The sequence below is a fragment of the Trichomycterus rosablanca genome, chromosome 15 (assembly GCF_030014385.1).
Source record: "Trichomycterus rosablanca isolate fTriRos1 chromosome 15, fTriRos1.hap1, whole genome shotgun sequence".
Lineage (NCBI taxonomy): Eukaryota > Metazoa > Chordata > Actinopteri > Siluriformes > Trichomycteridae > Trichomycterus > Trichomycterus rosablanca.
The window spans coordinates 14,219,805-14,247,576 of NC_086002.1; the positions used below are offsets into that span (position 1 = coordinate 14,219,805).

The 27,772-nt window shown below is 39.1% G+C and overlaps 1 protein-coding gene and 1 long non-coding RNA gene across 2 annotated transcripts; both read left to right on the forward strand.

Annotated features, from left to right (window-relative positions):
- The first annotated feature begins 715 nt into the window (after positions 1-715).
- Positions 716-15,811, forward strand: mpc2a (mitochondrial pyruvate carrier 2a). The gene is made up of 5 exons (XM_063009794.1): positions 716-977; positions 6,599-6,639; positions 8,176-8,260; positions 13,194-13,305; positions 15,576-15,811. The coding sequence occupies exons 1-5, from the start codon at positions 830-832 to the stop codon at positions 15,613-15,615; spliced, it is 426 nt and encodes a 141-aa protein (XP_062865864.1). The 5' UTR covers positions 716-829; the 3' UTR covers positions 15,616-15,811.
- Positions 15,812-18,363: 2,552 nt separating this feature from the next.
- LOC134329342 (uncharacterized) lies at positions 18,364-21,955 on the forward strand. The gene is made up of 3 exons (XR_010014861.1): positions 18,364-18,469; positions 19,893-20,133; positions 20,849-21,955. It is a non-coding gene; the product is annotated as an uncharacterized LOC134329342 (long non-coding RNA).
- Positions 21,956-27,772: the final 5,817 nt, after the last annotated feature.

A 27,772-nucleotide genomic window follows, 5' to 3' on the forward strand; every position in this document is an offset into this window, starting at 1 on the left:
GGCGCAAGGTATACAACCTGTGATGGCAACCAGTTAATCATACAGCATTGGAAAGCCAACATTCATGTTTTAAGAGGTGGGAGAAAACAGCACCTCGAGAATACCTATGCAAACACGAGAAGAATATGTTAAATTGCACATGAACAGTGACATGGGGTCCCCACTGTGCCGCGCCCTGAACTTCTTTCTTTGTACTATGCTTCCTCTATTTTGAACCGATTCAATTTGTTTACGAATCGACTCATAAGCTTTGAACGGCAACTCCATTCTAAAAGCATGGAATCAGGGATTCAATTAATTTGAACCGACTCCTGGCCCGCTTTGCTCGGTAGATGCAAAATGAACCATGTATAAGCGAATTAATTCATCTTTTAAATTTAAATTTTATTAGTAATTATTTCTAAAATATATCTTTGTTTACGAATCGACTCATAAGCTTTGAACGGCAACTCAATTCTAAAAGCATGGAATCGGGGATTCGATTTATTTGAACCGACTCTGGCCCGCTTTGCTCGGTAGATGCAAAATGAACCATGTATAAGCGAATTGATTCATCTTTTAAATTTAAATTTGATTAGTAACTATGTCTAAAATATAAAAACTGCCACCGCGGTGTGACTTGCCAGAAAGTCTTTAATGTGTAATAGGTTATTTTTTTGCACCCGGTTAATTTAGATTAATTTTTAGCAGGGTTAACATGGTCAGGCGGTGAAGTGCAGTACTCGACATGACATGTGATAACAGGTAGTGAAGGGCGGAGAGACGTGGCGCAAATGCATGAGCGCGATTCCTGGTGACAAGAGTCTCTTCAGAAGTCAGACTGACCGCTATGGCCACTATGAATGGTGCTCGATTTTGGTTACGGCTTCATAGGCGTCATTATTCCAGCGCGATTAGGGTCACATACCACAGAACACTGGACAGAATCGAACTCATGCTTCCGCCTAAACTGAGACCCCTGTACAACCATCCAGCAGGTAAACAAATATTCCTCCTACCGTAGTATGTGTAGAATAAGCTCGACAGATCCTTCTTATTACGATCGAGTTTAAAAATAATAGTAAAGTATTGCGTATAATAAGGAATATAACGGTAGTTATTACTATCACGACCTTGGATCATGCCGCGTTTTTTTTAATGATGACATGCTGCCATCTGCTGTCATCAAGTATTTAATCAAAGTAAAACAAAACGGAAAAGGGAACAAGACTTAGTTCTAAAGAAGGTTCAAGCATTTATTTATTATTTATTAGAATTTTAACGTTATGTTTTTACACACTTTGGTTACACAAGATTCATCAATTCACAAGCTTGTCGTCAAACAGTCCTGGACAATTTTGTATCTCCAATTCACCTCACTTGCATGTCTTTGGACTGTGGGAGGAAACCAGAGCTCCTGGAGGAAACCCACGCAGACACGGGAAACAGGGAGAACATGCAAACTAACGCTGTACCTGGGAATCGAACCCAGGACCTTCTTGCTGTGCTACCCACTGAGCCACCGTGCCACCCCCCAAGCAGCAGTTCAGTTACTTTTTTCTTTGCTGATTTTCAGATCAGGTCATAGCATCTTGTGTATTTTAGTCAGTTGTTGTTGTTGTTTGTTGTTTATTAGGATTTTAACGTCATGTTTCACACACTTTGGTTACATTCATGACAGAAACGATAGTTACTCATTACACAAGGTTCATCAGTTCACAAGGTTATATCAAACACAGTCATGGACAATTTTGTATCTTCAATTCACCTCACTTGCATGTCTTTGGACTGTGGGAGGAAACCGGAGCACCCGGAGGAAACCCACACAGACAAGGGGAGAACATGCAAACTGCACACAGAAAGGACCTGGACTGCTCTGCCTGGGGATCGAACCCAGGACCTTCTTGCTGTGAGGTGACAGTGCTACCCACTTAGCCACCGTGCCGCCCCACACACTTTGGTTACATACAGTGTATCACAAAAGTGAGTACACCCCTCACATTTCTGCAGATATTTAAGTATATCTTTTCATGGGACAACACTGACAAAATGACACTTTGACACAATGAAAAGTAGTCTGTGTGCAGCTTATATAACAGTGTAAATTTATTCTTCCCTCAAAATAACTCAATATACAGCCATTAATGTCTAAACCACCGGCAACAAAAGTGAGTACACCCCTAAGAGACTACACCCCTAAATGTCCAAATTGAGCACTGCTTGTCATTTTCCCTCCAAAATGTCATGTGACTTGTTAGTGTTACTAGGTCTCAGGTGTGCATAGGGAGCAGGTGTGTTCAATTTGGTAGTACAGCTCTCACACTCTCTCATACTGGTCACTGAAAGTTCCAACATGGCACCTCATGGCAAAGAACTCTCTGAGGATCTTAAAAGACGAATTGTTGCGCTACATGAAAATGGCCAAGGCTACAAGAAGACTGCCAACACCCTGAAACTGAGCTGCAGCACAGTGGCCAAGATCATCCAGCGTTTTAAAAGAGCAGGGTCCACTCAGAACAGACCTCGCGTTGGTCGTCCAAAGAAGCTGAGTGCACGTGCTCAGCGTCACATCCAACTGCTGTCTTTGAAAGATAGGCGCAGGAGTGCTGTCAGCATTGCTGTAGAGATTGAAAAGGTGGGGGGTCAGCCTGTCAGTGCTCAGACCATACGCCGCACACTACATCAAATTGGTCTGCATGGCTGTCACCCCAGAAGGAAGCCTCTTCTGAAGTCTCTACACAAGAAAGCCCGCAAACAGTTTGCTGAAGACATGTCAACAAAGGACATGGATTACTGGAACCATGTCCTATGGTCTGATGAGACCAAGATTAATTTGTTTGGTTCAGATGGTCTCAAGCATGTGTGGCGGCAATCAGGTGAGGAGTACAAAGATAAGTGTGTCATGCCTACAGTCAAGCATGGTGGTGGGAATGCCATGGTCTGGGGCTGCATGAGTGCAGCAGGTGTTGGGGAGTTACATTTCATTGAGGGACACATGAACTCCAATATGTACTGTGAAATACTGAAGCAGAGCATGATCCCCTCCCTCCGGAAACTGGGTCGCAGGGCAGTGTTCCAGCATGATAATGACCCCAAACACACCTCTAAGACGACCACTGCTTTATTGAAGAGGCTGAGGGTAAAGGTGATGGACTGGCCAAGCATGTCTCCAGACCTAAACCCAATAGAACATCTTTGGGGCATCCTCAAGCGGAAGGTGGAGGAGCGCAAAGTCTCGAATATCCGCCAGCTCCATGATGTCGTCATGGAGGAGTGGAAAAGCATTCCAGTGGCAACCTGTGAAGCTCTGGTAAACTCCATGCCCAGGAGAGTTAAGGCAGTTCTGGGAAATAATGCTGGCCACACAAAATATTGACACTTTAGGAACTTTCACTAAGGGGTGTACTCACTTTTGTTGCCAGTGGTTTAGACATTAATGGCTGTATATTGAGTTATTTTGAGGGAAGAATAAATTTACACTGTTATATAAGCTGCACACAGACTACTTTTCATTGTGTCAAAGTGTCATTTTGTCAGTGTTGTCCCATGAAAAGATATACTTAAATATCTGCAGAAATGTGAGGGGTGTACTCACTTTTGTGATACACTGTACATGACAGAAATGGTGGTTATTCGTTACACAAGATTCATCAGTTCACAAGCTTATTGTCAAACACAGTCATGGACAATTTTGTATCTTCGATTCACATTACTTGCATGTCTTTGGACTGTGGGAGGAAACTGGAGCTCCCGGAGGAAACCCACGCAGACACAGGAAACGGGGAGAACATGCAAACTAACGATGTACCTGGGAATCGAACGCAGGACCTTTTTGCTTTGCTACCCACTGAGCCACTGTGCTGCCCCCAAGTTAAATTTTCAGATCAGGTCGAAGCGTCTTGTGTCTTTTAGTCAGTTGTTAACAGTTTGTTCTGTTGCCAGGCACTATTTGACATGTACAAAATTTCTTGTTGGTGGCACCAGTGGCTCGGTGGGTAGCACTGTTGCCTCACAGAAAGAATGCCCTGGCTTTGATTCCCAGGTGAAGTGTTTCAGGTCTTTTCTGTGTGGAGTTTGCATGTTCTCCCAGTGTCTGCTAGTTTCCTCCCACAGTCCAAAGACATGCAGGCAAGCTAGGTGGATATACTAACTGGACTCACTGTGACCCTGTATACGATGAAGCGGTGGTAAAACAGACAATGAATGACTGAAATTGAGACAAAGGAAAGCTGTAAAGAAGGTTCAAGCAGGCGTCAAGTTACTTTTAGTTTTGTCTAAAGTGTCTTGTGTCTTTTAGTCAATTGTTAACAGTATTCTCTGTTGCCAAACATTATTTGTCATGTTTGAAATTTCTGTTGCAAGGGTGTGTGAGGCAATGCTTTTTGGACTGGCGTAGTTCTGTCATGCAATAGTTTACTTTTTAATAATCAGACGTCGCAGAAGTACGCAATTTATTTACTTAAAAGTACTGCTAATCCGATAAAAAATATACAAGTAAAAGTTAAAGTATGGCTTCTATATTTAATTCAAGTTGAAGTATACAAGTACACGCTATTAAATGTATTTAAAGTAAAAGTATTTCTTTAAAAAGCGTTACTTAATCACTTGAGAAGCAGGATGCTGTTTATTTAGGGCGAGAGGTACAAAGAAATCATACAGATCTACTATATATATATATATATTTGTTCATCTGAAGACATGGCATGGAAGAGCATAAAAGCATAGACATAGAAGCGATATTATTTTATTATTCTTATAAACAATACACACATATATGTAAGTATAATTAAAAATATAAATTATAATTAAATAAATAGATTATAACATGCATAAGTTTGTGTCTGGTTTAATGTCCCTGCCGTCGTGTGGTGTTAAACAGTCTGACTGCTTGGGGCACTGCTTAGGTCTGTTGAGCGAGACAGAGAGAGCAGTCTGTCACTGAAATGACAACCATTACAGAGTTTTGATGTTCATTTCATTTTTATCAACCGCTTTATCCTGCTCAGGGTCACGGTTAAACACTGGGTGCAAGACAGGAATACCCTGAATCAGGCATCAATCCAGCGCAGGGCTTTGGACAACTCAATTTTTAAAAATGTTATTATTGTTTTAATAAGCTGGTAAGGAACACACAACCATTGCTTTGACCCTAAACAATAAAAAACATATATTTAAGGATGGTGTTATTTCTCTTTCCCATGATTATACATAGTACTATACAAGTAAAAGTTAAAGTATGGCTTCTATATTTAATTCAAGTTGAAGTATACAAGTACAAGCTATTAAATGTACTTAAAGTAAAAGTATTTCTTTAAAATGCATTACTTAATCACTTTTAGAAGCAGGGTGCTGTTTATTAAGGGCAAGAGGTACACATTCATGACAAAATGGTTTTGTACTACAGCTGCATGAATTATCTAAAGAAATCATACAATCATCCTGGTATTCAGTTTTCACACCTCAAAAACATCAGAAAACATTAGTAATTTTAAAGTCTTTTATGTTTCATCATTAATTGGCCATGTTAAACATTTCAAAACTGATGTTGGTGAAATTCAGGTAAAGAACCTACTTACATGTTTACCTTGTTGTGTCATGTCCACTCTGTTAGATCTGTTGGTGATCCATAACAGGACATTCTGGTATAATATAATAGTATATATAATAGTAAAATATATATAATAGTATAATGTTAACCAGTGCACAGTGTGTGATTAAAACCAGACTAGCAGAAGTAAAATTCAATCAATAATTTTGTGTCTTTGCAATCATGTAATCTTATTGATTTTTCTAGTATTTCACCTCAGCACGGTGGACATGTTTGGTTAAACGTATCAGCTTGATAGATAAAGAGACAAGCAGATATTAGATGTAGAGTTTCATCACCTTCCATTGAAGTTTACCCCCAAAGTAGAGCTGTAGGCTTCAGGTAATTATAATTTATAATAATAATCATAATAGGCAGTACAGTGGCTCGGTGAGTAACACTGTCACCTCACAGCAAGAAGGTCCTGAGTTCTATTTCTAGGTGAAGCGGTCCGGGACCTTTCTGTGTAGAGTTTGCATGTTCTCCCTGTGTCTGTGTGGGTTTCCTCCAGGTGTTCCTTACACAGACCAAAGACATGCAGTCAGGTTAATCATACTCTCAAGTTAATCATACACACACATTCACACCTTAACACACACATCTAAGGCAATTTTAGTATCTAGAAAATTCACCTGACTGCATGTCTTCAAACTAAACCAGAGCAACAGGAGGAAACATACGTAGACACGGGAAGAACATGCAAACACCACACAGAAAGGATCCAGACTGCTCCACCTGGGAATAGAATCTATTATGTTATAACTACAGTAGTGTGATTGCAGTGCTGAGAATAATCCACCACCCACACAATGAAATAATCCACCACCCAGACGTCATCTTTGCATGATTTGTATGAAGGTTGCAGCTTAAAAAAAGAATTAATGAGTGTACATACCAGATAGGTGAGTGCTTAGTGAATGTATGTTCTCTGAATCACTCTCTTTAATGCCTTTTAATGCCAGCGTTATTCCTCATTGTATCAGCTGTCCAAATACTACAGATTTGCAGTTAACAGTTTTTGTTTTCTTTTAGGGCCGAAGACAGTTTTCTTCTGGGCACCAGTTTGTAAATGGGTAAGACAAAATAAAAATCTTGCATATATATAGCCTTTATAAACTTCTCTAATCCGATGAAGTATCATCAGGTGACAAAAACAAAGACATCCTAGGCTGCATTCACATTATATGCAGCAATTGTTGCCATTGATTTTTATGGAGTAAGGCTTTGCAAATTTGCCACTTTGACGTTTGTTTTTCATTGAGACAAATTGTTTGTGACAATCGAAAATTACATACATGGTGGGGAGAATCTGATTTTCAGTGGTTCACAAAACCCTGATATGTATTCCACTTTAAATTACATCCATGGCACTGAGAGAAAAATCTGGCATGGAGACTACTGAGCTGTGAAATAGGGATACTTCAATTACATATTAGATGGCGAGCCTATGTTTACTAATGCTGGAATTGCTTGTTATGCCTTATTAACTCTTTAATAAGATTTAATGCATGATTTTGATTGAAGCCATCATGCTTTATTAACCCGGGTTCTTTTCCTTTTCATGTTCTTACATCTTCAAAGAGATAGACAGACAGACTGACAGGGAAAAAACTGAACAAGGAAAACAATGATATGATCCTTTTTGTGTGTATATATATACACACCGATCAGCCATAACAGCTCCACTGTTTTCACCCTGTTCTTCATTGGTCAGGACCCCCACAGGACCACCACGGAGCAGGTATTATTTAGGTGGTGGATCATTCTCAGCAGTACAGTGACAATGACATGGTGGTGGTGTGTTAGTGTGTGTTGTGCTGGTATGAGTGGATTAGACACAGCAGTGCTGCTGGAGTTATTAAATACCGTGTCCACTCACTGTCCACTCTATTACACACTCCTACCTAGTTTGTCCACCTTGTAGATGTAAAGTCAGAGACGATCCCTCATCTATTGCTGCTGTTTAAATTGGTCATCTTCTAGACCTTCATCAGTTGTCACAGGACGCTGCCCACAGGGCGCTGTTGGCTGGATATATTTTTGGTTAGTGGACTATTATCAGTGCAGCAGTGACAGTGAGGTGTTTAAAAACTCCATCAGCATTGCTGTGTCTGACCCACTCATACCAGCACAACACACACTAACACACCACCACCATGTCAGTGTCACTGCAGTGCTGAGAATGATCCACCACCCAAATAATACCTACTGTGTAGTGGTCCTGGGAGAGTCCTGACCATTGAAGAACAGCATGAAAGGGGGCTAACAAAGTATGCAGAGAAACAGATGGACTACAGTCAGTAATTTTAGAACTACAAAGTGCTTCTATATGGTAAGTGGAGCTGATAAAATGGAAAAGCGGTTAATTTTTGTATCAAGACGTCATATTAGTGACTGAAAAATGGTTCAATGGGACAAATAAATGGCAGGGGCCTCAAAACAATAACTTATTAAAAGACTTGCTAGGTAAGCAGTCTATGTGACTAAAGCTCCTGCAACCTGTACAGTCCAGACACTCAAGGAGTAAGAATACAGTTGAATAAATAAGTGTGTTTGACTATAGACATAGATATATTTGCTTTTTCTTAGTTTTTTCACATTTTTTGCAGGGTTTGGTCGCAGCTGGTTTTTCTGATATGACACGTTCACCAGAAAAGCTGAGCCTCTCCCAGTCATGTGTCATCACTGCCACAGGTAACTGTCTATGTGTGGGTTTAATACACAAATTAAATTAACTTTAAAGCCAATATGTCTATAGTTTTTTTTTTATTAATAAATAAAAGCAGTTAATTGTAGAGAGTGGTAGCTCAGCGGTTAAGATACTGGACTGGTAATTAAAAGGTTGCTGGTTCAATCCCAGTGGCCAATGGTGGACACCTGAGCAAAGCCTTTAAGCATGCAGCCATGCTGTAATAGTGTACCAAAGGGTTTAAGACAGGGGACACACGCAGATATGTTACAAACGTTTATTCATAATAGACCAAGTTACACAAGACAAGACACATGTACTATGCTAAACACTAGAGATGTACCGATCGGGGCTTTTGGCACCGATTCCGATCTCCGATCTCCTTTCAGGGACATCGGCCGATAGCCGATTCTGATGGGGAAGGGGGGGGGGGGGGGGTTTAGCAGTAAATTAAACTTAAAAAGAGCCTCACAGTGAAGATAAACCGGAGCAGCGCGCGTGTGTGTGTGTTTGTGCCTTTAGAAGAGACACTTTGTTCACAGTATCGCTATAAGTGATTCATTGATTCATGAGTTAATTCATTTTATTTGAAGCGTAAGTTTCTCTACTCAGTTATCTCTCCGTGTTTACTGTTATTAATTAAATGTCATGGTTTTAAATAAACACCAGCTACTACAGAACATTTTGTGTGACTCTCTTACATAAAAAATCTTAATTAAAAAGCTTAATTAAACTGCTATTACCACAGATCTGTAACCGAGTCAGACTCGTGTAAGTAGCTAAAAGTTTTCTGATCCTAAAAGTTCAGCCGATGATCCTGAACTAACGAATTTGGTAATTAATAAACTTTTGCCTCGAATTGGCTCTGTAACGTTTTCTGTTCTCATCTACATCACAAGTAAGAACCGCTCACGATTTACCAAAGTGAACCAGGAGTTTATATAACGTGCTGATAGAATCGACTCAGATGTGACCGGGTTGAATTATCTTTTTAAAGTAAATATTACAATCAGCAAAATTACATCGTATGTATGATGCACAACGTTAATGATGTTATTTTACGTCATGAAGAGCTTTCACTGTGGTTTCTGTACGATTGTTGACGAATTTTGATGCGATGGTTGGCGCTTCGTAGCTCAAAGTCTGGATCAATCCACTGAGCTGTTAACTTAACATGGTCTTTTATATATCACACGATCGGATCAGCTACTTTTAGGAAATATCGGCCGATCGCCGATAGCATATTTTGAATAAAAATCGGCGGATACCGATTCGTAGCCGATCAATCGTCCCATCTCTACTAAACATTAAGCTAAATGCTAATTGCTAATGCTAATCTACACACATGAAACATAACTATTCTAAGCTAAGCTATACCCTGTAAACTAACACGAATGCTACCACTAAACATGAACTAGGCTGCAACATGAGACGACAATATTCTCTAAGCAAGATGTCAAACTAGATTCATGAGCAAGAATGCAAGACAAGACAGTTACCCTAACCAAGATATATAAACTACAATACATAATTCTTAAAGTAAGTTACTATAATACAATATAACTACCAAAGTCAGAGCTAAAGTACCATCAAACTCATGAACAGACTAAAGTCAAAATAGCCTCCATCGAATGAACCACAGCACCTCCCTTTAATGCCTTGAGTTGATTCCTGCAATGAGGTTCAGCTGAGGATCATTAGCTGTTGTCCAATAATCACGAGGGGCGTCAACTTAAAACTAGACAGGGGTGTGGCACATACATGGAACATGAGCTTTGGGAGCACAGAGAGGCTGGATTCGTGACAAATTAGTGAACGTGGTTTGTTGAAATAAGAATGGTTGTAGTAACAAATGTATCCTCGAGAGGGCAGCATACATTGTTTACAAATGTGTATAAATCGTTCAGCATTTACAGTGCCCTTATAGATGTTCAGGTTCCCTATGCTATAAGCATTAATAAGTCCTCATACCATGACAGACCTTAGGAACTAAGGCTGCAGAATTAATACATCTATGAGCACTAATAAATTATTGTACCATGATAGATCAGACATGCTAGGAGTGCAGGATTAGCTGTATTTGTATCATTCTCAGGATACGAGTTTTCACAGTAAACACATCATAAAGGGCCTCGATAACACACCGAAAGAAAGGAATAAAAGCTCAATTCAAATATCGTTACCAGCAACAGATTTAACTCTTTACGCTCCATATGCACACATGGACTCAAGCAAACCTAGTAAAACATGCTAGCTGTTAGCATGGAGGGTAAATTAGTGCTGGAAGTGCTGTCAGGTTAAGCACTGAAAAAATTACTCATGACTGAGGATTTTAAGAAAAAAGGCACATCTGTAGTACATCCAGTCTGAAACTGGCAGCTGTAGCCTAGCGGTTGAGGTACTGGACCAGTAATCAGAAGGTTGCTGGTTCAAGCCCCACCACTGCCAGGTTGCCACTGTTGGGCCCTTGAGCAAGGCCCTTAACCTTCAATTGCTTAGGTTGTATACTGTAAGTCGCTTTGGATAAAAGCGTCTGCCAAATGCCGAAAATGAAATGAAATGAAACCACGTGCCGAGCAATCGCAGACAACTAACACAATGTGATTTGGACGCTCAGCATCACAAAGACCTGACACTGGAGATATGCTATTCATATAGTCAAAATATATGGAGCATTTATACTGGTTAGAAAAAAGGCTTTTTGCACTAATGACTTCAGATTACATACCAGATTCCACCACAAGTGCATTACTCCAGACGTGTTCACAAAGAACTAAAGCACGTGGAATCCTTTGCCTTAACAACAGATCTTTGGTCTAGTAGATGTGGCTAAACAGGAATTGGGGTAGTTTGGTTTTTTTCATAACACTAAGGGATTAAATTTCGTTGAGGATGTGAGAGATCTCCAAGCTGGGGCAAGATAGATACATTTGTTTATTTTTTATTATTTAATTGTTTCATTTTTATTGTTTTTATATTGAAATATAATGTGTTTGTTAAATACAGATAACGTTGCACTTTAATTGTGTCAAAGTGAAAATAAAAACAGCAGTTTTGGATAAGTGTGATGTTGGAGGTTCTGTATTTATTCCTTTAGAATATTTGTTTTACAGTCTGAGCATTGTTATTTAGATAGCTAGTTTAACCATGGTGCATTGAGGTATCGGTTTTGGACATAAAAAAGTGGTATCAAGCCAGCCCTAGTATTTACACTGACAGTCTGCTACTTCCAAGAAAACCCCAATATTATCTAGAACTGGTTTGAGATCTTCCTTTAGACATGGTGTATTCTCTCTGGTTCAACTTATCTTGTAAAAACACTCTGCTCGACCTTACAATGGTATCATAAAGATACGATTAAGGTTCACAACAGCCTGTCCTGTTCCACTAGAACAAACTATTCTTGATGATAATTTTTCCACTTCATAGATCAACTGAGCCAGTTAACCAGAACTTTTAATAAAAATGTCAATGCTTGTAGACAGCTTGTGTCCTTGAGGACCCTTGGAGGTGCATTGGAGGTTTAATTTAGACACTGGGGATGTTAACTATTTTTGAATAAACCTGAATTAGCTTTAATTATTTTGGTTTCATTACAAATGTCCCTTAAAGGGACAGTGGTAGCCTAGTGGGTAGAGCTTTGGGCTATCAATTGGAAGATTATCTGTTCAAATCAAGCCTCTGCTATGCGGCCACTGTTGGGCCTTGAGCAAGGCCCTCAACCCGTTCTGCTTCAGGGTGCCGTACAATGGCTGACCCTATGATCTGACCCCAGCTTTCAAACAAGCTGGGATATGTGAAAAAAGAATTTCATTGTACTGTATATGTATATAAGAGACATATAGGCATTTCTTACCTACTTCTAATTATAAAAAAGAAAAAAAACTATTATTCCCAATTCTTTTCCAGCTTCTGAATGTTTTATCTACTGCTTTTCTGATATGCATGAAAATTCTGTATAAGAATAATCATTTACTGTATTTGACAATATCAGGATATCCAAAAATCTTATCACGTCACATTTGTTGTCCATATTAATGAGCCCTGCCTTTATGCTGGTAACCATCCAGACATTCCTTTTTTGCTGACCTAATGCCTAGTTCACACTACACGATTTTTGCCCTGATTTTTGCTTGCCGTCAGGTCGCTGCTAGATGTGGCAGCTCGAAGGCAACTCTGCATTTGATTGGGGATCAAAACTCGGCTCTCGATCGCTATGTGTACTGTTCAACGTCTCGATCCGAGCGCTCACCGATCACTCACAGACTCAAGAAAAATATCTAGCATGCTAAATACCTGGACCTGTCAGCGACTCAATATCATGTAGTGTGACAGGTGTTGCAATCAGGTTGTAATTGTTATGAACGCAAGATACAGAAGGGAAACCCTGGGGAAGGAGTTGTAAATATGTGGAACAGGGGCATAATATAGTTTAATATAGTGTATCAAAAATACATTGGCACTCACAAGCATTACAGTATTTGTGACTTCCACACGAAACAATGATACCAACATTGCATTGCAAAAAATCCAGCTCTCTCTGCAGAACAGACAATCCCTGTGGGCTGCGTAGCCACTCCTTCAACCAGATTTATGTATTTTTTCTACTCCCTTTATGCCACACATTAGCGCTCAAACTACTTTGATCGCTCGCTTCTTGCTGGCATGCATTTTTGGGTGTGAGATTCTCCATGGTGACAGATTGTGTAGTGTGATCAGTCATGTAGTGTGAAAACCACAACGACTTAAAAGACTCCCGATTACAAGAGATCCAGTTGTGTAGTGTGAACTGTACAGTGATTTGAAGAACTTGAAAGTCGGTTAGTGTGAACTTGGCATAAAGCACACAAGGTGAACATACATTTTAAGACTTATGAGATTTATGTGAAGTAGCAAACATGGGTCCGTTAACCTTATGTGGTCATGCTTTTCTTCCAGGTTTCATTTGGTCAAGGTACTGCTTGGTGATTATTCCTAAGAACTGGGCACTTTTTGCAGTGAACTTCTTTTTGGGCTTGTGTGGAAGCATCCAACTCTTCAGAATCTGGAGGTAAATATACATGAATTACTGACACTTATTATTTATATTTATACACTTTATTATATTATTGTTTGGACCAAAAATGCTTAATACATTCTCGTTAGTGCTACCCACCTGGTCAGCATCCAACAGACATAACTGGCTGTGTCTGTAGTTGGTAATGTGTGCCAGTTGGATGAGGTTTCTCCTTGCTACTGCTGCGATATGTGATCTCCGGGGGCTGGTCCGGGTGTGGCACGAGCTGGCAAGAAGGGGGGGTTGGGTTGTTTGTCATATGGAGTTTAGCTTGTCTTTCCCTACCTGATATGGCTCTGTGTGGGAACCCAACATCAGCAGGGGATAAGGGAGCTGTGGCTGGGAGCTGTGTCTGTTGGAGGGGTACACATATAATCTGTGGATCTTCAGAGGGGAATAGGAAATGACTAGATTTGGTGAGAAAAATTAAAAAAACAGCTCTGGCTTTAAAACAGAGAAAGGCTATATATGACATGTTTATTAGAGAAAATATCCAATTTTATAAAGGACACATAAAACAGACAGTGGAGCAAAGTGGCCTAATGTTGAATGTGGTGTTTTTGTAAAATTGAAATGGAGCCCTGACCTCAACCCTAGTAAACAAACCAGGAATGAATCGGAACACTGACTGCATGCCAGGTCTTCTCATTTAACATATGTGCCTAAACTTACATTGACCCCCTGTTTATGACTGAATAGACACGAATTCCCATTAACTCACTAAAAACTATATTAATGTTTTGAAACAGTTTGACCAAAAAGGCTAAGGTCAGCTGTCCACATACTTTTGGCCATTAGTTAACATGTTTTATTTATTGATTGATTTATTGATCTGATCATCATGAACAGTTTTAAGTGATTAATGGGGGGATATGTTATGCAAGACCCATATCATCTATGTAAAAAATTGTTACCCCCTAAACTTACACTATATGGCCAAAAGTATTTAGACACTTGATATTGAGCTTGGTGGACATCCCCAAAAACAAATGGTGTTAAATCAGAGTGACCTATATGTGATCTTTTCAGTTATAACAACAGCCACTGGGCACTGATGATGGTCAAGATAGCTTCAACTGATGTTCTAGTTAATTAGTGTATAATTTCAATATATTGTCACATGATTTGTCAATGTGAGAGAAAGCCAATTAACCACAGACACTTTTTATGGATTTTTTACCCAGCTTTACCAAGGATGCCAGTTTAAATATGGCTTATACACTGATCAGCCATAACATTAAAACCACCTCCTTGTTTCTACACTGTCCATTTTATCAGCTCCACTTACCATATAGAAGCACTTTGAAGTTCTACAATTACTGACTGTACTCCATCTATTTCTCTACATACTTTTTTAGCCTGCTTTCACCCTGTTCTTCAATGGTCAGGACCACCACAGAGTAGATATTATTTAGGTGGTGAATGATTCTCAACACTGCAGTGATAATGACATGGTGGTGGTGTGTTAGTGTGTGTTGTGCTGGTATGAGTAGATCAGACACAGCAGCGCTGCTGGAGTTTTTAAACACCCTGTCCACTCACTGTCCACTCTATTAGCCACACCTACCTAGTTGGTCCACCTTGTAGACATAGTCAGAGATGATCGCTCATCTATTGCTGCTGTTTGAGTTGGTCATCTTCTAGACCTTCATCAGTGGTCACAAGACGCTGCCCACAGAGCACTGTTGGCTGGATATTTTTGGTTAGTGGACTATTCTCAGTCTAGCATTGACAGTGAGGTGTTTAAAAACTCTTTCAGCGCTGCTGTGTCTTATCCACTCATACCAGCACAACACACACTAACACACCACCACCACGTCAGTGTCACTGCAGTGCTGAGAATGATCCACCACCCAAATAATACCTGCTCTGTAGTGGTCCTGGGAGAGTCCTGACCATTGAAGAACAGCATGAAATGGGGCTAACAAAGCATGTAGAGAAACAGATGGACTACAGTCAGTAATTGTAGAACTACAAAGTGCAAAATGTGTGTGGAAACAAGGAGGTAATTTTAATGTTATGGCTGATCGGTGTATAAAGCGACAACAGGTTCTTCTGATCATGTGCTCCTGCAGCCCAAAGATCATTTGTTTAATGACATGTCATTGGATGTATCTAATGTAGAATTACATTTACACAAAGTGTAAAACAGTGTATAAAATAAAATCATGTTAGTATGGAATATTAAACAACAGAGGATTGTTGTAACATTGTGTTTCCAAGTAAGAGTATGCATTAAACAAAACTTCCTTTTTCTTTTATAGGTATAACCAGCAGTTAAAGCAAGAAAAAGATTTGGTATGACGGTTCTAAAGCTGAATAAACACAATCAACTGAGTGCCGTTATGAATTACATGACACATGCTGTGAAAAAGATGACTGAATAATATTATATACTGTATATTAGTATATGTTAATATTCCTTCATAACCTTTCCTATTAAACATATTAAGTCTTGAGAACCATTGTACAAAGGTCCATTAAAAATGTTTAAAATGTGGTGATATGGTCATGTTTTCTCTTTCCTTTACTATGCAGCATCTTAGAACTATACCTCATAAATCTAGAACTGATCAAACTGCCATTATTGGCACAATATTCAAGAGTCAAGAGAGAGTCAAGAGAGGTTGTATTGTCATTTCAGCTATATACAAGTACATATTGAAACTAAACAACGTTCCCCCAGGTCCAAGGTGCAACATAGAACAAAAAGTGCAAGACAGTACAGTGCAGGTACACAACATTACAATAAATACAAGAATGCCTAAAATAAATGAAGGAAGACAAGTGTTGGTCAGTACTGAGTAAATAATGGTAAGGTAGATTAGTTATGTATATCAGTCAAGTTAAGTCAGACTCATTTATATAATGCTTCTTGCAATGACAGAAAGGCTACTCCACACCCAAACATCAGAAATCAAATGCTTAAAAGATGTCAATTTATAGAGCAAAATACATTTTCTTCCTTTCCTCTGAACACGATTGCCAAATCATGATTACAATCACCTGTTGACATCACCTGTTTGAAATCATTATTTAGTTTTTTTACCTCATTACTAGCCCTAAATTGCCCCATCATAACTTTTTTGGAATGTGTTGTAGGCCTGAAATGCATATATATACATATCAACAGTTAAAATGAAGTTGACCAGACAAAACATGAAATATCTTGGGTTCATATCTGCAATGGAATAAGAGTGAATGTATCTTTTTTATTTGCATTTTCTATACTATCCCAACTTTTTTTCTGATTTGGGCTATACATTCAGGTAGGTGATGATTTATCCCAATAACCTAAAACCACTGAATTTTGGCTGAATTAATTTGAAGCAAAACTCAAGAGAGTTTAATGAAATGTATGGCGCTTTTAAAGACTCATTTGTCAGCAGGTGAGTGTTTCAAGATTAAGGACATGCCTTCAAGAGTTTTGCACTGAATTAATTGCAACAAAATTTAGTGGAACGTTATATCTGTGATTCAAATGTAATCAAAAAGGTTAGATATCTTACAGTGGCGTAACTAGGAGCTCATGGGCTCCAGTGCAAAAAAAATGTGGGGCCCCTTAACAAATTTCATATATATATATATATACAGGGGTTGGACAAAATAACTGAAACACCTGTCATTTTAGTGTGGGAGGTTTTATGGCTAAATTGGACCAGTCTGGTGGCCAATCTTCATTAATTGCACATTGCACCAGTAAGAGCAGAGTGTGAAGGTTCAATTAGCAGGGTAAGAGCACAGTTTTGCTCAAAATATTGCAATGCACACAACATTATGGGTGACATACCAGAGTTCAAAAGAGGACAAATTGTTGGTGCACGTCTTGCTGGCACATCTGTGACCAAGACAGCAAGTCTTTGTGATGTATCAAGAGCCACGGTATCCAGGGTAATGTCAGCATACCACCAAGAAGGACAAACCACATCCAACAGGATTAACTGTGGACGCAAGAGGAAGCTGTCTGAAAGGGATGTTCGGGTGCTAACCCGGATTGTATCCAAAAAACATAAAACCACGGCTGCCCAAATCACGGCAGAATTAAATGTGCACCTCAACTCTCCTGTTTCCACCAGAACTGTCCGTCGGGAGCTCCACAGGGTCAATATACACGGCCGGGCTGCTATAGCCAAACCTTTGGTCACTCGTGCCAATGCCAAACGTCGGTTTCAATGGTGCAAGGAGCGCAAATCTTGGGCTGTGGACAATGTGAAACATGTATTGTTCTCTGATGAGTCCACCTTTACTGTTTTCCCCACATCCGGGAGAGTTACGGTGTGGAGAAGCCCCAAAGAAGCGTACCACCCAGACTGTTGCATGCCCAGAGTGAAGCATGGTGGTGGATCAGTGATGGTTTGGGCTGCCATATCATGGCATTCCCTTAGCCCAATACTTGTGCTAGATGGGCGCGTCACTGCCAAGGACTACCGAACCATTCTGGAGGACCATGTGCATCCAATGGCGGTGCCGTGTATCAGGATGACAATGCACCAATACACACAGCAAGACTGGTGAAAGATTGGTTTGATGAACATGAAAGTGAAGTTGAACATCTCCCATGGCCTGCACAGTCACCAGATCTAAATATTATTGAGCCACTTTGGGGTGTTTTGGAGAAGCGAGTCAGGAAACGTTTTCCTCCACCAGCATCACGTAGTGACCTGGCCACTATCCTGCAAGAAGAATGGCTTAAAATCCCTCTGACCACTGAGGGAGGCCCTACACCATACTAATAAATTATTGTGGTCTAAAACCAGGTGTTTCAGTTATTTTGTCCAACCCCTGTATATAGGTCTAGTAACGTTAAGCACCTTGATGTGCACTCACTGTATATTTTGATTTAAATTTTTTACTTAACGAAAATATTGTCGTGTTTTACTTTCGTTATCACCGCAATTTATATATACAAACTAACTGCAGAACGTCTGAACGCACGTGTATAAATATGCTTAACCACTGTTTGACATACCTAGGCCTTATTAGGTAAATGACGTAGACCGGGTGTCCTAAACTTCTTGTACCATTTTTAGAGCAGAAGATCTTCAGTCACAGATTCTATTGTCAGGGCTTCTGAACGTTGATATGAGATTTAACAATTCATTCACAATAATGAGATTCTCTTCACTGTTGCTTCTTCTGGATGGAGTTTGCTCTTAAAGTAAGTACATGTTTATTATTTCTTTATTATAAAATATTTTCACAACAGAATTCTTTATTTAAAAAAAAGCTATTGTTTGTCCAACACCCTTCTTTTTTTCTTGTTGATGGTGGTTGGGAAGCATCGTGTGTTTATATTATTAACATGCATAAATAAAATTAGATAGAGCAGATCTTATGTTGCTCGGTCAGCTACTGCGGTAAAGTTTAATATTCAACATTCGTTTGACATTCGCCATTCCGATCTCTATAAGTGGTTGAAAAAACACCTAACACCTACTTATTTTACGAATTCTTACACAGATTAAAGTAAGCAAAATACTACAAAAATATTTTATGGTAATTTTAAGATTACATCTATTTATTTAAAGAAAGATTAAAATGAAACCGCTGATCAACTAACGCGTTAGGGAGAGTCGTAAAACTAACAGAAAAACGTAGGAAACATTTACTGTGCACTTATTACAGAGAAATAAATCAATTAAAAGTAATATAAAAGTATTATGGATTTATTGATCTTAACTATAAATTAAAAAAAATAAATATAAAAGTAGTTTCTATAAAACAAGGTTTGTAGGATGTAAGGGACATTAATATGTGTTTATTAAAAATAGTGTGACTTTATTATATTAAATCATGTCAGAGTTTGATAGATTTATCTCTGATACACACTTATTATGGATTCATTGATCTTAAGTATAAATTAAAATAAAATAAAAATAAAAGCAGTAATTATAAAACAAGGTTTGTAGGTTGTGAGGGACATTATTATGTGTTTATTAAAAATTGTTTGACTATTATATTAAATCATATCAGAGTTTAATAGATTTACCTCCAATATACACGTATTATGGATTTACCGATATTAACTATAAATAAAAATTAAATAAGTATAAAAACAGTATCTAATATAAACATAAAAACAGTTTGTAGTAGATGAGAAACATGAATGTGTTTGTATAAAAATAGTTTGACATGAATCCATCAATACATTACAAGACTTTAATGGATTTATTTCTCTGTAATAAGTGCAGAGTAAATGTTTCCTACGTTTTTCTGTTAGTTTTATGACGCTCCCTAACGCGTTAGCTGAAGTGGGAGCTTGATCAGCTGTTTCATTTTAATCTTTCCTTAAATTAATAGATGTAATCTTAAAATTACCATAAAATAGTTTTTTTAAGTAGTAGTATGTTGCCTACTTTAATCTGTGTAAGTATTCGTAAAATAAGTAGGTGTTAGGTGTTTTTTCAACCATTTATATAGATCGGAATGGCGAATGTCAAACGAATGTTGAATATTAAACTAACTTTACCGCAGTGCTGCAGCTGTGTGTGTGTGTGTGTGTGTGTGTGTCTGATTTAATGGGTTTTAATTATGTTTACTTGTTTTACTCTGAATTTAATTTAATCTGTTTTTTTTTGTAGAAAACAAAGAAGAGAATGTTTAAAAAAAAAAAAAGTCCTCACAATTGACAAAAAGTGCAACTAACTAGTGAAAAAAAGATTTTAAATTCGCTTTCAATGATGAGACATCTGGTATCAGATAAACCCAACGTGAGCCGAGCTGAAGATCCTGCTGCAGTTCCAACATCAAAACCTCAGCTCACCAGAAGATCATCTCTGACTGTTCCTCCTTATTTACGATCCGCTTCACATCCAGAGACTGGTACTTAATTCATCACTTCTGTACAGGAAAACCAGATTACACCACCACTATCAAAATCCATCACTGATATAAAGATGCAGTCTGGCATTGTGTGATCTTAACACCCATCAGTCCCTGATTAAGCCATTTGGGAAACAGTGTTCTATATTGTTATCAGGGCATGTTTCTGTGTCCCAATATAGAAAGTCTGCTCACCACTGTAAAATTAAGACATTACAACAATTTTACATGCATTGTGGTGCTTCATGCTGATACTGGAGGCATGGGGACTGTGTTTGACATGACGGTATCAATCATCAATTAATTTTATAGCCATTTAGCAGATGCCTCTATCCAAAGTCACAATCATGTTGAATACAATTAAAGTAATTGAGGGTTAAGGGTCTTGCTCATGGGCCCGAAATTGGCGACCATCAGTTTTATTCTTTATAGCGTTTTGTTATTTATATTTGTAATTCATCTCTTCTTTTTAATCAGTAGATGCTTGAGTTATGTTTTAATACACTGATTTATTAAAATATATATATTTTTTTGATTGATTGAGTTTTGTATTTTCCCCAGTATAATATGTTGTTATGTAAGGCAATGTAAGCTGAGGCATAATCAAATATTAGTAAAGAAATTACAAATCCAACACTTAATTCATTTTGGGAGGTTATTACAATTTCCATGTTCTTCTTTCATGCATCTGATTCATTGTTTTTTGTCTCCATAGCTGAGTTGGAGATTCCAATCACCTCTCATGTCCAAAAGGGTTTGTCCAGGATAGGTCCAGCAAATAGGACCTAGATAGCAGCATGATAACATGGCAACCTCACCCAGAGGTCGTCCACAGTTTCTACTACAGCCGAGACCAGCTGCAGCACCAGAGCTGCCGATACACCAACCATCTGGAGCTAATAAATGTGAATACATCTCTTAGGCTGGACCGTATAGGTCTGAAAAATGCTTGGGAGCAGACCTGCTCTTTTAGCTTTCTGGGCAGCTAAGCAGCCAAAGAAAAAGTTATATAATGTTTGGACGAAGTTGCTTCATAATCACTTGTACTTCATGTTGATTTATTGTAAATGCATTCTGAGGATTGAGTTGAACTTTTGTACTATACTTTTTACACTTTTCTAAAATATGCTTTATATTGCTTTATAAAAAATAATGAAAGCAAACATGAGTATAATTTGTTTAGCAGCTTAAATTTATTATGTTCTAATCAATTTCAAAACAGGGTGGCAGGGTGGCACGGTGGCTCGGTGGGTAGCATTGTCGCCTCACAGCAAGAAGGTCCTGGGTTTGATTCCCAAGTGGACCATTCTGTGATCTTTCTGTGTGGAGTTTGCATGTTCTCCATTTGCATTTCCTCTGGTTTCCTTCTGGTCAAACAGACAATGAATAAATAAATTAATGATTGTCAATACAACAATTATTAATATAAAACCTGGTGTTAGCTGCAGCAGGATGTTCTGTATTATTATGTTGACTTTTTACTTGATTAATGGAACAGTTATGACTAATTTTGTTTTATTCTGTTGGTTTCATTTCAAAAATTAATTAATTCTGTTGATTCACTTACACTGTTTTTGCTGAATACTTTTATGTGTTTTTTTTTTTTTTGCTGGTAAATGAAATGTTAATGTGCTTTGTTCATTTAATGTACATTTTTGTATAAACTTGTGAGACTCAACAGTGTGGCATGGTTATTGCAGAATGGATGAATGGATGGATGGACCCTGAGAGTGAATTATTATTGATTACATTATACAGTATTAATATATTATATTACTGAAGACATTTCTGTAATCATCAATTTCTTTAATAAAGAGTTTAATATTTAGGGTTTTAAAAAGTATTATTGATTGAAACAACTGTCACTTATTCAGGGGTTCCATCAAGGGAGGTGGGGGGCAGGAGGGGCCACCCCATATAATCAATGACCCCCCTTGTGCCCACCCCAGAGAATTGACTTGCATATGGTTAATAAGCTTCTATCTGATATATTACTTACTGTCCATTTTAATCCATGTATATTTTTAAAAATACAGTAGACATGCTAAATACATACTGTACATGCAAGTTGATGCTGCTCAGAAGGTAGAGAGTTAACTTTAGTGAGGTTGATAACCTCAATGAGCAAGCCAATGTTTGTTTGTTTATTAGGATTTTAACGTCATGTTTTACACATTGGGTTACATTCATGAGAGGAACAGTACTCATTACACAAGGTTCATCAGTTCACAAGGTTATATTGAACACAGTCTTGGACAATTTAGTGTCTCCAGTTCACCTCACTTGCATGTCTTTGGACTGTGGGAGGAAACCAGAGCACCCGGAGGAAACCCACATGGACACGGGGAGAACATGCAAACTCCACAAAGAAAGGACCCGGACCGCCCCACCTGGGGATCGAACCCTGGACCTTCTTGCTGTGAGGCGACAGTGCTACTGAAGAACACTGAATCACTGTACACATTTGTAGACAAATATGTAACACATTAAAACAATATTGTTTGAATTGTTGTTAAAACATAGTTGTAACATTAACTGTAAAATAAAAAACCAAAGTATATTAGTTTGCGAACTCTTTACAGTGGCTCCATCTGGCCACCCCATGAAAATTAATCAGGGCACCACTGGTGTCCACATAGAGCAGACCCTTGAGTTATGAACCGTTTACCATATGAACATTTCGGGTTATGAGCGATCTTTTTCAACTAAACGTAAATACGCGAAACACGTGATGTCACAAACAAGTTGACTCTCTCTCTCTCTCTCTCTCTCTCTCTCTCTCTCTCTCTCTCTCTCTCAATTTCAATTCAATTTGCTTTATTGACATGACAAATTTACATATTTGTATTGTCAAAGCTTAGATTAGTATATATAAATATTTGAAAAAAGAACAAGTATATATATACATAGAAAAAAAATGGTAAGAAAATATTCAATTTGTAGTAAAACAATTGTTCACACAAAAAGAGAGAAAATATTAGTGTGTGTGTGTGTGGTGGGTGTGCGATGTGTGTGGTGTGTGTGTGGTGGGTGTGCGGGGGTGTGTGGGGGTGTGTGTGTGCGGGGGGGGTGTGTGTTCGGGGGGTGGGTGGGGATTTTATTTGGTGATTCACTCACTGTCCCGGAGTGTGTGACACTCCTGTACATATCTGGCTGCAGTGGAGGCTGATGGTCCCTCTCCTAAAATAATGGCCAGTTTTTCACTGTCTGTCAGCGTTCTGAAGCCGCTCACCTCTCTTCCAAACTAATCAAAATATTTGTGTCTAATTGTTGTGTATTTTGGGCAGCTTAGAAGGAAGTGCACCTCTGTCTCAACCTCACCTGTCCTGCAGTGACCACACAGTCTCTCCTCTCTGGGGATCCAGGACTTTTTTAACCTGCCTCTCTCGATGGCCAGGCTGTGGTCACTCAGTCTGTATTTGGTGAGGATCTGTCTCTGCTTCGTATCTCGGACAGTGAGGAGTGGTGATTCATGTTTTAGGGTCAGATAGCAGTTTAGTCTGTTTTGGGATTGAGTTTGGGTTCTCCAATGTTCCAGATAAGTGTTTTTGAGGTGTTTGATAATTTGGGTGATTCTGATTGGTGTTTGGGAAGCAGTGCTGGTCAGAGAGTTAGGGTTGTTAGGGGTCAGTGTGTTGGTCAGTCTCTGGACCAGCTGACACAGGGGACTCTTTTCAGGGTAGAGCTCTTGGGATTGGAGTGCCTGAAACTGCAGGCTTGTTGTGGGACTGGATTTTAGGTGCATCCAGAATTTAAGGGCTCTTTTTTTAATATTAATGACTAATGGGTATCGGCCTAATTCAGCCCTGCATGCGTTGGTTGGGGTTTTTCTCTGTACATGTAAAATCATTCTGCAGAATTCTGCATGCAGGACTTCAGTGGGATGCTTGTCCCATCTAGTGTAGTCATGATGACTGAGTGGACCCCATACTTCACTACCGTATAGCGCAATGGGCAGGATTATACTATCAAAGATCTTTAACCAGATTCTAATTTGGATGTCAATCTTAATGAATTTGTTTTTAATTGAATAGAGGGCTCTGCAGGCCTTCTGTTTCAGTGCATCCACTGCCAGACCGAAGCCTCCTGAGGCGCTGATTTTGAGCCCCAGGTAATCATAAGAAAGGGTGTGGTCTAGGGCGGTGTTTCCTAGATTGAAAGTGTACCTGCTCTCCTGAGATCTGGCTTTCTTTTGGAAGATCATGATTTTAGATTTATCAGGATTTACTGTCAGGGCCCAGGTCTGACAGTACTTCTCCAGCAGATCCAGATGCTGCTGAAGCCCCTTTTCTGTGGGCGACAGCAGCACCAGGTCATCCGCATAGAGAAGAAATTTAACTTCCGTTTTATTTAGTGTCAGGCCGGAATTTGCAGATTGCTCCAATAACACCGCTAAATCATTGATATAGATATTAAATAGAGTAGGAGACAAGCTGCAACCCTGCCTGACACCACGCCCCTGAGTGAAGACCTCAGTCATTTTATTGCCAATTTTTACTCCACATTTATTATTGACATACATTGATTTAATGATGTCATAGACTTTACCCCCTACACCATTTTGGATAATTTTATAATATAATCCTTCTTGCCAGATTGAATCAAATGCTTTTCTAAAATCTATAAAACATGCAAAAACTTTAGCATGATTTTGTTTGTGTAGATGTTGGTGGATTAGGGTGTGTAGGGTGTAAATATGGTCAGTAGTGCGATGATTTGGTAAAAAGCCGATCTGTCCATTACTCAGGACACTGTGCTCGGTAAGGAAGGCCTGTATCCGGGCGTTAATGATACAGCAGAACACCTTCCCCAGGTTACTGCTCACACAGATGCCTCGGTAGTTGTTGGGGTCGAATTTGTCTCCACTCTTATAGATTGGGGAAATAAGCCCCCTGTTCCAGATCTCAGGAAAGCAGCTGGATTGGAGAACGATATTGAACAACCTGAGCAGAGCCTGCTGTAGCTGAGGACTGCTGCACTTCAGCATTTCGGTCCTGATGCTGTCAGGTCCGCAGGCTTTTCTGGATTTGAGTTTTTTAATTTGGGTATTCAATTCTTCCTGTGAAATTTGGTGATCAATTGGGTTCTGATAGTTTTTTATGGTAGATTCTAATATATTTAGATTTTCTATGATTTTTTGCTGTTCTGAATTAAAATCGTCTGGTGGTAATTGCTCATATAATTGTTCAAAGTGATTTTTCCAGGTATTTGGATTTTCTATGGCCAGATGATGTGGGTTTTTCTTGCTCAGGTTGTTCCACAGTTCCCAGAATTGATTTTGGTCAATAGAGTTTTCAATTTTTTGTAGATACTGAGTATAATAGATGTGTTTTGTATGTCGTAAAATCTTTTTATATTCCCTTAGATTTGTAGCATAATTTGATCGAATTTGATGATTGTTTGGTTCTCTGTGTTTTTGGTTTGATAGATGTCTTAATTTCTGCCTGATTATTTTACAGTTTTCATCAAACCATTCTTCATTTTGTGGTTTTTGGTTTGGTTTGGTGTTTATAAAATTGAGACCTGCAATTTTAGCGGATTTATAATACAGTATATTCCATTAATTTTTGAAACAGCTCTATCAACACCTGATTGGTTTAATTCAAATGATTCAGATAAAAAATTGTTAATATGATTAATGATTTTTGAGGAACCAACAGCAGATTTAAATTTAGCTTCGCTGTCATGATTCCATCTGAATGTTCGGTTTAACTGGGATGTTTTCAGGGCTCATATTTCATGGTTTGATGCTGACTGAGTCGTTTAAGATAAACATTGATTTGACAGTGATCAGAAAGTGGGAGTTGTGGTCTGACAGTGAACGCACTAATAGTGGAGGGGTCCATGTCAGTGATCGCATAGTCGACTACACTAGCTCCAAGAGCTGAACAGTATGTAAACCTCCCTAAAGAGTCCCCTCGGATCCTACCGTTAAGAATATACAGACCTGAGGATCGACAGAGGTGCACTAGCTCTTTACCATTCCTGTTCAGGACGTGGTCAGGACTGTTTCTTTGAGAGCAGATAGTGCTGAAGTTGATGGATGTTTGTTTAAATATATATTTGTTACCAGTAGAATCAATGATATCGTTCTCATTGCCTGTTCTGGCATTTAAATCTCCAACAAGCATGACATTCCCCTGGGCCTGAAAATGTCTGATTTCCTGCTGAAGGTTCTCAAAGAAACAATCCTGATAGTACGGAGACTCTAGAGGGGGGGTGTAAGCTGCACATATGTACAAGTCATTTTCACATTCAATTATGTTTTTATTTAATTTTATCCAAATATGTGTTGAATGTCTTTTGGTTTCTGACAAATATGATGATAAATTGTCCTTATACCATATTATAACCCCCCCGGAGTCTCTACCATGTTTTATATTGCTGTGTTTTATAGAGGGCAGCAGAATTTCCCTGTAATTTGGGGGACAGTGAGTGTTGGTGTTATCTTTACACCATGTTTCAATTAGTATGATAATGTCTTGGCCAGAAATGCATGTTAAAAAATCTAAATTTGTGGTTTTAAAACCAAATGTTGAGGAATATAGTCCTTGAATGTTCCAGGAAGAGATTGTAAGAGATTTCATTCTAAGTAAACTATTAAATATTGATTATTAGCCATATACAACAGAAAGCAACAGTAACAATTAAGTTAATTAAGTATATTAAGTATATAAATATAAAAAGGATATATTGTTTTGTGTAATTATCCAACAAGTCTGCAGACGAGCTGGAGCAGCTGCCTCACTTCCTCAAGGGCTGGATGGTCTGGTTGTTTAATACCAGATACAACCTGTGCATAGGAGGGTTGTTGGCAGGTTGGTGGTAGAGCCTCTGCTGCAGTGATGCACCGGGATCTGCTGGATTCTGCAGTGAGATGCTGGGATCTGCTGGATCCTGCAGTGAGATGCTGGGATCTGGTCGGTGCTGTAGTGAGATGCTGGAATCTGGTTGGTGCTGCAGTGAGATGCTGGAATCTGGTTGGTGCTGCAGTGAGATGCTGGGATCTGGTCGATGCTGCAGTGGGACGCTGGGGTTTGGTGGGCGCTGTGTTGCTGGATGTGGCTCTACTGTGTCCTGCATTACTGGGAGTGGCTCTGTTTGGTCTGCCTCTCTTGGGTTGCACTGTACTCTTAGGCCTATGATTTATGTCATGAGGATAAGGCGTCATTAACCCGGGGCTTTGTACGGCTCCTCCAAGATCATATGCTAACATCCAGATGTTGTTTTTGTCCACATGTACATGGTCATGTAGGTGTTCTGGAGTTAGCGCTGGGTGATGGGCAATTGTAATGCCCGTGATCTTGGCACATTCTCTGCTGACAGCATCATTAATGTCCTTGATCATCTCACAGGGAATGTCTCGTCGTGGGAGTAAGGTAGAGATGGTGATGTTGGCTTTTGGGAATTCTTTACGAGCTTTTTGAGCCATTTGTACCATTATCAGTGACAGACTTTTCCCACAAGAGTGAAGCTGGTTTGTTCCTGTGTGTATGATGATGTTATCAGGTGCACCTATCTGTGTATGATGAAGCAGATTATGTGCTGCCTGGGTTGTGGGACACCAGAATTTCCCCACTCTGTGTGTTGGGAACATCTGCCTGTGTCTCAGAAATTTCCCATTAGAGTCGATGAGAAT

What these genes read in the sequence shown, in the direction of transcription:
- mpc2a (XM_063009794.1), top strand. Translation starts at nt 830, where the DNA reads ATGGCCACTATGAATGGTGCTCGATTTTGGTTACGGCTTCATAGGCGT. An exon ending in GGGCACCAGTTTGTAAATGG is followed by an intron (nt 6,640 to 8,175) that starts GTAAGACAAAAT and finishes CATTTTTTGCAG; the next exon opens with GGTTTGGTCGCAGCTGGTTT. An exon ending in CAACTCTTCAGAATCTGGAG is followed by an intron (nt 13,306 to 15,575) that starts GTAAATATACAT and finishes TTTCTTTTATAG; the next exon opens with GTATAACCAGCAGTTAAAGC.